The following is an 11515-nucleotide window of genomic DNA, read 5'->3' as shown; positions in this document are numbered from 1 at the left end:
GACACCAAAAAGACACATGCTTGCTCGGTGCGCCAAACACACAACAGATTCCTCCCTATACCACCTTAATCACCTCCATTTATTCAATCAAGTACGAGTCCGCCACCGATTTCACCTCCTTGGAGAAGGTTACCTCCTCGTTCATTTCGACAAGCTCCACCGAGGTGACCTGGAAGAAAAAGTTAGCATACTGTTTGTTTTCTGTGTTCGCAGTCAGAGGATGGAAAACTTACATCAACATCCACAAATGGCGAGGTCTTGGAGAAGCGAACTTGCATGGGGAAGAACTCGTTCTCGTCATCCGTCTGCGCCTCAAACTCGAAAGCACCGCTGGGATTCTCCTCGTTGACAGTGCCAATGGACCACTCAAGGCTGTCACCAGACACCTCGTAGGTGGCATCGAAGCTGGCAACGGATGGCTCGGCGCTCTGGTAAGGGATCACAATGCTAACATCCTTGAGCTCATCACCGCCCGACAGCTCATACTCGACAGTCAACGAGCAGTTGCCGTCGGAACCCTTGTTGACCCAGACAGTAAACGCAATCGGCAAGATACTCGTATCGTCGGCCTTGGGCGCAACTCTCCAGCGCAACACACCAACCGCGTTGTTGACAGGGAAGCCCCTCGCCGTGTTAGCCATCTGGATCGCTTTCGTGCTGTTGAACAGATTCTTGTCGACATTTGGATGTGTCCGGAACTGGGCACCGTGCGAAGGAGTAGCATTGAGATTAAGCTTGAGCTTGGTGAGTGATGGATCTGACACGCGCAATGTCAAGTCACCGCTGATGGAGAACGAGCTGAGGGCCCCATCCCTGGACAGTTTGGCTGTGATGGCTTCGTTGACGGTAACGTGGATCGCATCCCGGTCCAGGGACGTTGATACACGGGAGGCGGCGGCCGGTTCTGGGGCAGAAGGAGTGGCAACCGGTACAAGGGGTGCGTCGTCCACTGGCCCCAGCTCGGTCTTCACACGCTCGAACATATCTGTAGTCTTGGACTTCTTGCCCAGCTGCATACCCTTGCCCTTGGGCGCTCCAAACCTGATTCTGTCAGTTCCCGCCCACCAAACGTCCAGACTGTGAAGGCAACGTACTTGGATTTGTTCTTCTCCGCCTCGTAGGTATCGTATGTCTCAGTAACAGCCGGTCGGACAGGGGGTGTGTATGTTGGGTATACGGCTGGTCGTGAAGCCATGCCACCGGGGCGGCCAGCTCTCCCAGACTCCTTGCGCTGCATCTCCAGCTGCTTCGCCTTCCTCTTGCGCTCTTCGGTAGCCTCGAGTTCCTTGTTCTACACCGATGTCAGAACCCCAAGCAGCCCATAAAAGTATTATTCCACCTACCCGAGCAATAATCTCCTGGATGCGCTCCTCGTGAGACTCCATTTCCAAGAACGTCCTAATTTGGCTGACAGTCAGGTTCTCACGGTAACCCAGGGTGACAATCTCGTCGAAGGCACTGATAAGTTCGAAGGCATTTCGGAGGATTTCTCGCTCGTCGAGGCTCTTGCAAGTGCTGGTAACGACCTGGGCGAAGAGGTGGAGGGAGTCGATGTCCTGGAGGATGTTGGACTGCTTGTTGGTGATGAGCACCATGTAGAGCTCATCCAATGGCTGGTATACGAATCGAACATTGTCCTGTTCGACGGTGGTGTGTTGGGTGCCCGAGTTGGCAGCCTTGGGGAAAGATGCGAGGAGGGCTTCGACACGAGTGCGCTTGATGTCGTGGAAGGCCCTGGCCAGAACAGCCTTGCCGCCCCGAGTGCAGATGGACGCAGCGAGGACAACCTAAGGCGCAATGGTTAGCTGTTTGTTGCGCTCTGGATTGCATCATCTCGGGAGGGCTACCATCTTGAATTCAACAGCTGGACGGGTTGCTGGGGCTCAGTTGGGAGAGGTCGGGTTGGTATCGGTGTCGGTGTCGGTGTCGGTCGAGCCGTTAATTACTGGCAATTGTAGCTTCACCTCCCGGAAATGATACAACTGTGGTCGATAGGTGGTCTTTCCAGCACCCAGTGGCAGCTGAGGTGTGCCTGACGAGGGGCTGCCAGCTGGCATCCACCCTGACCGTGCCACCACTGTGAAGTGAAGCTCTTTCCCCTATCTGAGGACATATGGATGGGCACGGACCAGGTCCAGGCTGCCAGACGGGTGTCAGTCCACTAAACTGAATGCGGGCCGTCCTCCACTCGATTATTCAAATGAATTGCCGCTTCTCCAGTGCTCTTTCACTTTTCCGACAAACACGCTTTCGATTACTCTCCTCTGCGCGCGTCAGCAGAGTATAAGAAGTCCCGACCTACCTGCCTTCATCCAGTCCACAAGATTTCGCTCTTGACTTCAACAGCAAATTCACTCGACCCGCTCTCGACTTCTGCTTCTGAAAAATTTAGAAGTCGGCATCCCACCGTTCTTCAGGAGCTCCCTGTACAAGAACAAGAACTTTCTCCATTTCCACTTCGAGCTCTTGCCCATGTGCTGGATTCGCCCAAACCACAACCTAAACTCAGTAGTTGACCATCAACCGTAACCTGAATTCCGCGCGCCCCTCGACTTTTCCACTCCAGCCCTCCGGTCCTACCGTATCGACTGGACTGAGCGTGTACAACCATTATCGCTCGATTTCGGCGTTTGCCTTGAGAAAAACGTAAACTCGACATCAGCCCCACGTCCAGCCACTGGCGTCGTCGATAATCCTGCGGATTTTCAGTATCAAGCCCACCGCCTTCCACCATATACTTCCTACCAACCAACACGGCAATAGCCGCTCATAACCAACCAAAAAACGTAGCCTACGCGTCGGGCTGCGTTCGACATATCACCCATCTCCAACCCAGCTCACCATGGACCAGGTTGAGCTGGCCGTGGACCCTGGCCCCTTGGGCCAGTTAGATCAGGAGGCTGTCCCGGATTTTGATGCCGATGGATTTGATTTCCAGCTGGATGGCGTTTATGATCAGGCAGATGAGAACCAACAAGACGCCCCTGCAGTAATCACCAAGAATGTAGTCGATCAAGTTGACGAGATTGGCTATGAAGACGACGAAGAAGAAGCTCATTCGGAGCATGCCGCGACCAATTCAGCTGAAGATGAAGGCCCCCCGAACGAAGTAGCGGGTGATGAGATCGCGGCGACAGGCCTGGAGTATCAAGAAGAGATCGGCTACGAAGAGGACTACAGCTTGACCACGGAGGCCGTCAAGGCTGACGAGAATGCCCAAGATCTGGCCGTCGCAGATGCTGAGCAGCCGGAGTATCAAGCGGAAGACGAGTTGGACCCTCTGCATGAGGACCAACCGGAGTATGAAGCTGAGAACCAGGCCGAGCCTCAGCCTGGAGACGAGCCAGAGTTTGAGGCTGAAGACCAGTCTGAGCCTCAGCATGAGGACGAGCCAGAGTATGAAGCCGAGGACCAGATTGAGCCTCAACATGAGGACCAGCCAGAGTATGAAGCAGATGAACAGCCCAGCCCTCAGCATGATAATTCCAGCGGCCAACCCCAGATCCATGCACAGGAAGACCAGGCGGTTTCACTGAACAACATTGAATCAGAGAAGCCTATGGTCGAAGAAGATCTTGACGACCAGCTTGATCATGATGATGATGATAATGATGATGATGATGATGACGAGAAGGAGAAGGTTCCTGAACTGGGCAGCCACAGCGATATGGACTATGAGGCCGGCTCAAATCATGCTGATGGCAACGAGGATTACCTCATGGATGATGACGAGGAACCCAGAGGCGGCCTCAGTGAAGTTGACAAGGCGATCGAAGATCTTGCGAGTTCTCTTCATGGTGTTCCCGACATTGAGGTCTTTTACAATGACGTCAACTACTCGCTGTTTGGGACTGCAAATGACGACCCAGACGCTTTCTTTCTGTCGGATGTCAAGAAGATGGATGAGCCCCTTGCACAGTTTCTCTCTTCTCTTCGCCAAGTCATTGCGAACGAAATTGCTCCTACCGATACCCTCTTGGTCAGTTTTGACTCTCTGGACCTCGAGTTTGGCGAAAGGTCTAGTGAAAGGTTTCTCAACCGGACACTCCGTGAACTACTGGATTGCCACGCTGCATTGGCGGCAAAAGACACCGCCATCGCCTCAGTTCCTGTTTTGCAGTTGATTGTCCAGCACGATTGCGAAGAGCGCTTCCTACAACTTCTTGATGAGGCCAAGTATGGCGGCGAATCGCCATGCCGCTCTGGAAGCGTGCTCTCTGAACATGAGCATTCTGAGCATACCGAATCTAACCATCAGAACGGATGGGTCAACGAAGAACTCCTTGTTGACGAGGATGATGACACGGCCCATGATAGCTATGAAAACGAGACCCCAGTCAATGGCATCGCTTCTAGCCATGATCAAAGCCGCAATCCTAGCGTATCGCCTGCTGTTGAGAACGACGCTACCACTCAAAACGAAGATGCTGCCATATCCAGCACACACTCCCAATCGCCAGAGCTAGCAGCTGAAGGGCAGCCAGACCATGATGATCAGGTTGTATATCAAGCAACCCTCGAGACTGTGCACGCTGAGGATTCCAATACCTCGGACTTTCCTCAAGAACAGGTTTCCTACGAGTCTGTCGATGTCGATGTGGATGAGCAGGAGATGAAGGACGCCGATGAGGCCTTCGATGTCATCACAGAGCTGGAAACAACTGAGGAGGCTCAACTCACCAGCAATGGTGTGTTTGAACTGACAACAGGTTCAAATGGTAAACCCCCTTTTTCTTTACACCCCACCAACCATCTGCTTTTGTCCAGTACGAGTTCGACCAGGGCGTCGCAGCTCGCCACCCCCGAAGTTGAAATTGACATCGATTATGATGATGATGACGAACCTTGCGAGCTGGAGGGTGCAAGCGGAACTCAACTTGGATCCAGAGTGACATCTGAGCTGGGTTCGTCAAGCTTTACCGTCGATGAGGAGTACATCATCGATTATTCTGATGACGAGGACAACGTGGAGGAAGAGGGCTTGAATATGTTGGACGCGGCATCGCCATTGACCAACAATTTCTTTACGTCTCACTCTCGCGCCAGTTCGCAGATAAGCATCAGTTTTGGTCACTACAGCGACGCTAACATTCCTCGCTTTCAAGATAACGATCTTCTCCTCGCTTTTGACCAGGACGGCGGCCTCTCAACAATCGACGAGCAAGAAGGCGACGGCGGTCAAGGCGGAGAAATATTGAACGGCGTGCCCGAGGTTACCAACACCGCAGCCGATAACAATGAAGACGCTCTGGAAACGGACTGGCAGGCTGAGATTTCACAAGTCTCTCGGGGCATGTCCCCCACTGTGAGTAAAGATCCGCAACAGGGGCCGTCTGCATCAGCAACAGGAGACACAGCGTCCGATCATACGAGCACGACCATGAACGGCGACGAAATTGACTACGACGAGAACGATGGGGCAGATGATTCTTTCACGCCAGATAACAGCGCGCCGCACTCCGTAGCGGCCCCAGTGGAAGATGGTGATGAAATTGACTGGGGCAATGATGGGGATGAGTACGAAGAGGTGCATAACGAGGCGGAAGGAGATATCACATTTGAACCGCAGCCTGACCTTGACCTTGCTCCGTCGAGCCCCACTGGAAAACGATACAGAACTGACGATGCAGAGAGCCTCGCTGAGGAATCCGGTATGCGTTCCCACCTTTCCCCAATACGACGTGCTCATACTTACATACGGATAGATCACAAGCGTCGTCGGACATAATCGGCGGGCTCTGTACAGGTTTTTCTTGCCCATATCTCTGAGATACGGTTGTAGTTCAGCCGCGACATCTTTCTTCGAAGGAAAAGGTTCTGACCCCGTCCCGTTTTTGTTTTCGAAGGTACTCATTTCGGCCAATCATCGACAGCTCGTATTGTGAAATGCCCAGGTAAGTTTTCGGCAACACATCGAAGAGGATGACGACGGTATCACGATTGCGAAGTTCTGCCGAAATTTCATCATTTTTGCGATCTTTTTGCATCTGCGTGGGCCAGCACGGTCACTCATTACTTGCGCAGCAACGCAATATCATTAATCAAACAACTTTCAGCCTTGGGCTGAATCGACGTTACCGCATGCAGGCCACAGCATTGCAATTTTATACCCAGCATTTATCTGTAACACTACCATGGATGGGCAAAATTTCTGCATTGGCTGGGGATGGGATGGGCCAGGGGGGCTTATCAACGGCTGGAGCTGGCTTTTCAGCAGGCTTGTCATGGCGTTGGCTTTTGGAATCAATCATTGGAGGCAGGCTTCGGGTTTTTTTTTCTTTCTCGTCCATCTCAACTGGGGGTCTGTTAGTTTCAGAGATAGACCCAGCTTCTCACGGCAAGGGGCTATCTAGCTGAGTTCGGTAGTCGACGTAGCTAGTTGAGAGTCACTTGGGGGATGACGGTTTGGAGGATGGGTGGGGGGTTTTCTGGTTTTTGACAAAAGTAAGATGGATTTCAGAGTGGTGGAAGGGAAAGAAGGGTGGGCACTGGGGATCTCTTCTTTTTTTTCTTTCTCAGTTCTCACTGTCACCCTTTTGGCTTTTTGTCACTTCTGATTTTCGACCTTCTTTTGACGATTATAGGAAGCTTTGCCCTGAGTCCAGATTGTTGACTTGATCCTGAGAGATAGGGGGAGAGGAGAGTGTTGATGGGGTGTTGTGTAGCAATGTACGAATTGAGAAGAATTGCCCGAATTATTGTAAAGAGAGGTGAAGAGAAAAAGGCACCAGCAGTCTGGGACCGGGAAGGGCGGACGTCGAGGTACTTCGAAGGGAAAACCCAAGACGAATAAGCTGATTGAGGTACCCAGTTTTTTTGTTTGCACTGCCACGATTTTCAGGGTTCGGAAGTGCTGGAACATGTTAGGTACATGAGTAGAGGGAGCTTGGCTGTGACTCTTGGGAGAGTTACAGGAGCTTACCTGGTTTGATCGCACAGACGTGAGCTATGATGAGCAGATGTGGTATTTGAAGATGCTACGGATTTTGTTGTGAAACCTGTATTATTTGAGGTGTGATTGCTTCGCTAATAACATCCTATGTAAATTGCATGGGCATGTCCTACAGTAATGGACAGAGTAAGATGGATAAACTCTTCCAGAAAGCTGACCTTGTTGTTGCACTCTACAATGGAAAGCTTACGTTATGTAGGTACAGAGTACGGGGATCTGCAAACTTCAGGGGAGGGGGTTGATGTGAGGGGAGTTTGGGTGTTTGGTACCTTGGCCTGTGCGTCCCGAGTTCTCAGGTCTGTCTGTTTCTTTGTCTGGTTCGATGTCATCCCATGTGGGCATCGCGAATCCCTGAGATCTGGCGGGAGAGAGATCTACATTGTAGATGGGGTTGTATGTGTAGGACGGACTTTGAGGGCAGTTACGTATTTAGACGTCTGCAGGCATGTGGATTTCAACGGCGTGATATTGCTGGGATTCCATGAGCCGAGGGACACTGGTGGGTTCATTTCCAGCTGCTGACGACGCTGTAATAACTTGCAAGCTCTGCGGGGGATGGGGGGAAGGGGGACAATTTATAGTTTTTTTGTTGAAGAGAACCCTGAGATGAAGGGGCGTACTTGGGTCTTGGTACTGGTGGCAGGTGATTGGTAGTTTGGTAGGGGGACATATCGAGATAGGAAGCTACGTTCTAATCTAGGATTTTCTTCAATCTTCAAGCCTCAAATTAGAGTTGATAGGAAAAGAGCGTTGAAAGGATGGGAGAACTGCTCGTGTGTGGCGCGGCCGCCTCGTGTCCTCTCTTGTCCCGTCCATGGTGAGCCGCCCTCGACCCAAACTTCAGCAGGCCAACCACAACCAAAAACAGCCACAGCGCACTGTGTGTCGTGACCCTGTCAGGCGTGCAGGCCCCAGGGGTCCAGAATTTCTCGAGCAGGGGTTGGTTGAGGTTTCTTGAAACCAGCCCGTCCCCAGACTTTGCTGCTCGACACCACCGCAGCAGGGGGCCTCGAATGAAACTTATCAGCAACACTTCTCTCCATGCTCTATCAGAACACATTCGTTTGCGCTACCAAGTAAACACACACCACACAAACGGAACTCTGATCTGGTGTCTGGACAAATTCTCTTGGGTCAGCGATATCACTGGGGAAACACCACAGACGGCAACAACACGAACCCAAGCAGCCCCAGCGCATATCCAACCCTAGGTAACGCTTGCTTAACTATTACGGCCCTCCTCCACCCGCCGCCGCCGCCGAGCCTCGAGCGCACCCACGAGCCACCTGTGTCCTCATCAGACGAGACGAAAACCGCTGCATACTTTCGACCGAGCAGGGAAAAAAACATTACACGGAAAACGGATTGCGCTCCAAGCTCTCAATTAGTATTGGAAAAGATATACCGAATGCATAGCAGACGGCCAAAAGCTTGATATTCTTCTTGTTCTTCTTTCTTTCGCTTTTTTTTTTTTGCAGACCCTCGCCCGGCGCGAGAGAGAGCGGCTGCTTGCTTGCCCCTCCTAGAAACCTCGACAGTGTAGCTCCGGCTCCGGTTCGCAGCAACCACCACCGCCACAACAGCAACAACAACAACAACAACAACAACAACAACAAGAACAAGAACACAGGCAGCGCGTTCTCGTTGCTGCCGTCGCGCTCGTTTTCTTTGTATTGCTTTCAAGATGATGCTGGAGGAGAAGTATGCTGCTGCCCTTTTCTTTGCAGCCTGTTTTGCAGGTCTTGGGGGCTCAGCCCTGGTGGCGCATCGCAACTGACGCTGTGGTTTTCTGTCTTTTAGATATATCGGCCTGGCCTTGGCCATGAGCTCGAGTTTAGCAATAGGTCTGCGCATATTCACTGATCTCGAGGACCCGGGAGAGCGATTGGGGCTAACTCTGGTCGTGGACAGGTATCAGCTTCGTCATCACCAAAAAGGTACGGCCTCCCAGCTCGAACAGCCAGCCCCCTTATGTTACACACCAAGCACATGCCCACAGGCCACGCCATACGGGACGAAAGGAAGAATGCTGACCTGGTGAGCGGCTGTTATAGGGATTGATGCAAGCAGAAGAAAGGCATGGGTTTGAAGGGGATGGGTTCGTTTACTTGAAGAACCCAATGTGGTGGGCAGGCATTGTTTGCTGTATGGACATTTTCCTCCCTGGATCTCGAGGGAACTGCGCGCGCTGACGAAGCATACAGTGGTTTTGGGCGAAATCTTCAACTTTGCAGCTTACGCTTTTGCGCCGGCCATCCTCGTCACCCCTCTTGGAGCGTTGTCGGTGTTAGTGGGAGCTGTGGTGGGGTCATACGTGCTCAATGAGGAGTTGGGGACGTTGGGCAAGCTGGGGAGCGCCCTCTGTCTGATCGGAGCTGTCATTATTGTGCTGCATGCGTCCCCTGACGAGGATATTCAGACTATTGACCAGATTCTCGAATATGCGATTCAGCCAGGTATGAACCAACATTGGCTGCCGGGACATGCTCCAGGAAGATGTGGCTGACCAGGTATAGGCTTCTTGTTCTACTCGCTGTTCGTCTGCATTTTCGCGACGATTATGATCTACAAGGTTGGGCCGATCCACGGCAAGAAGAATCCTCTTGTCTACCTGAGCATTTGCTCGACTGTTGGATCCATCTCGGTCATGGCCGTCAAGGCGTTTGGCATTGCCCTCAAGTTGACCTTTGCGGGGCACAACCAGTTCAGCCACCCGTCGACTTATGTCTTTATGATCATTACTGTGGTTTGTATCCTTACCCAGATGAACTACTTTAACAAGGCTCTGAGCCAGTTCCCTACCAACATGTAAGCCTCGCCAGTCATGCGGCAGTCTTGGGCCTATCGCTAACATTGACTAGTGTTAACCCCCTCTACTATGTCACTTTCACGACGGCAACTCTTATTGCCTCCTTCATCCTCTTTCAAGGTTTCAACACAACCGACACAGTCAACACCCTCTCCCTCCTCTGCGGTTTCCTCGTCACATTCACGGGCGTCTACCTCCTCAACCTCAGCCGAACCGACCCCTCAGGCACCAAGACGTTGGCCCGCAGAAGCGGCGGCGACTCGACGGGAACCGACATGATTTCTAGCATCCAGACAAGAATGAGCATGGAAGCCCGCCGCTCCCAATCCCACCGGATGAGCGTCGGCAGCCGCACGGGCGGTGATCGTGACGGTCTCATCCGGGCCTACGACGAAGAGGCCGGGCTTGGTCTTCACGACTTGGCAGACGACACAGACGACGACGTGGACCCGCGCTCTCCCATGATTTCGAGTTTTTCCCAACAGCAAACGAATGGGAGACCAAACGGCGGGAGTGGGAGTCACGGGACGCATTTGACGGCGGGGAATGCGTATAACGAGTCAATAGAGCTGCAGAGTAGGAAGTCGGGGGATAGATGATGATGATGATGGGGGTTGGAGGGGGGGGGGTGAGATTTGCTTTTTCTTTGGTTTTTCTTTGGTTTTTCTTTGGGATGTATTTACTACATGGTTTGCTGCTACTATTATCACACAGTTGTCTCTTGTGGCATTCATTGGATCTTTAAAGAGAGAGAGATATATATATGGTGGCTTTTTCTTCTTGGGGGCGGGAGAGGGGAAAGGGGGGCGTCACAAAATGGCGTTTGAGGGTGCATAAATCAATGGGAAATATTGTGTTAATGGATATCTTTGTTCAATGGGTGGACTACCGGGAGGTTGGGTGGGTTATTCAATGTTTTAACAACAAAGCTTTTTGATCTACTTTTTTTTTTTTTTTTTTTTTTTTTTTTTTTTTTTTTTTTTTTTTTTGGCTCCCTTGGGTTTTTTCTGGTTGTGTGAAAGTTGACTGTTAACTGCTGATGGATATCTTCAGGTGCAATATATACCATGCCATGCTATCGGTATAGAGGGCGGGGATAAAAGGGTGGTGGCCTACAGTGTGGTGTTCTGGTATGTGATGTGTCGAGAATATTGTCTTTGTCGCACCAGATTGAAGCTTCCTATATGCTATGATATCATTGCATATATTATTCTCTAGAAAATCGCCAGCCAAAGCTGGCTGGCAAAAAAGGGGTTGGTGGGAATGGAAAATAGTCGTGTGGTTGGTTTAGTTGTACCAACGTCCAGAGCCAACCACCCAGATATCATCGAGGCAAAGAAAACAAGTGGTATCACATTGTTAAAACAAAATACATCTGGCGCCCTTCACCACCGGCATGTCACACAAGAGAGCCCGTTCACTTTGTTCAGGAGGTCTATTCCCGGTGTGTTATCAGGATCATCTTGACGTTGCTGCCCTTGTCCATGGGTTCTGTAGATAGTTACAAAGCCACCCCTCCATAAAGCAACAACCCATCCGTTTTCCCTTTTGCAGACTCAATGCAATATGCTCAAAGTTGACGCCGTAAACCCATTCCTGCAACCATACCGATGAGCGTGTGGCGCGCCCAAAAGAAAGATCTCCTCATCCCTGCCACAACGCTCCCCTTTCCGATTTACCAGTCATCGCTGTTGTTGGGCGCAGGCTCAGCACCCAGATCGACGTAGGACTGGGGTATCTTGGGAGATTGTCCA

At 51.6% G+C, this 11515-nt stretch overlaps 3 protein-coding genes across 3 annotated transcripts; 2 read left to right on the top strand and 1 right to left on the bottom strand.

Annotated features, from left to right (window-relative positions):
- Positions 1-79: 79 nt before the first annotated feature.
- PODANS_7_6740 (uncharacterized protein) lies at positions 80-1850 on the bottom strand (the record flags this gene model as incomplete). The annotated part of the gene is made up of 5 exons (XM_001907996.1): positions 80-169; positions 234-1041; positions 1095-1291; positions 1344-1787; positions 1848-1850. 5 exons carry the CDS (start codon positions 1848-1850, stop codon positions 80-82), a joined length of 1542 nt encoding a protein of 513 aa, XP_001908031.1.
- A 992-nt stretch (positions 1851-2842) lies between these two features.
- On the top strand, positions 2843-5728 carry PODANS_7_6730 (uncharacterized protein; the record flags this gene model as incomplete). The annotated part of the gene is made up of 2 exons (XM_001907995.1): positions 2843-4718; positions 5106-5728. The coding sequence occupies 2 exons, from the start codon at positions 2843-2845 to the stop codon at positions 5726-5728; spliced, it is 2499 nt and encodes an 832-aa protein (XP_001908030.1).
- Positions 5729-8639: 2911 nt separating this feature from the next.
- On the top strand, positions 8640-10360 carry PODANS_7_6720 (uncharacterized protein; the record flags this gene model as incomplete). Its single annotated transcript, XM_001907994.1, has 7 exons — positions 8640-8653; positions 8753-8796; positions 8864-8889; positions 9007-9077; positions 9128-9408; positions 9463-9760; positions 9814-10360. 7 exons carry the CDS (start codon positions 8640-8642, stop codon positions 10358-10360), a joined length of 1281 nt encoding a protein of 426 aa, XP_001908029.1.
- Between the last annotated feature and the right edge of the window lie 1155 nt (positions 10361-11515).

Source organism: Podospora anserina, chromosome 7 (assembly GCF_000226545.1).
Source record: "Podospora anserina S mat+ genomic DNA chromosome 7, supercontig 1".
NCBI classification, from domain to species: Eukaryota; Fungi; Ascomycota; class Sordariomycetes; order Sordariales; family Podosporaceae; genus Podospora; species Podospora anserina.
Note: the sequence above shows the minus strand (reverse complement) of the source record. Positions and strands in the feature narration are given on the sequence as shown.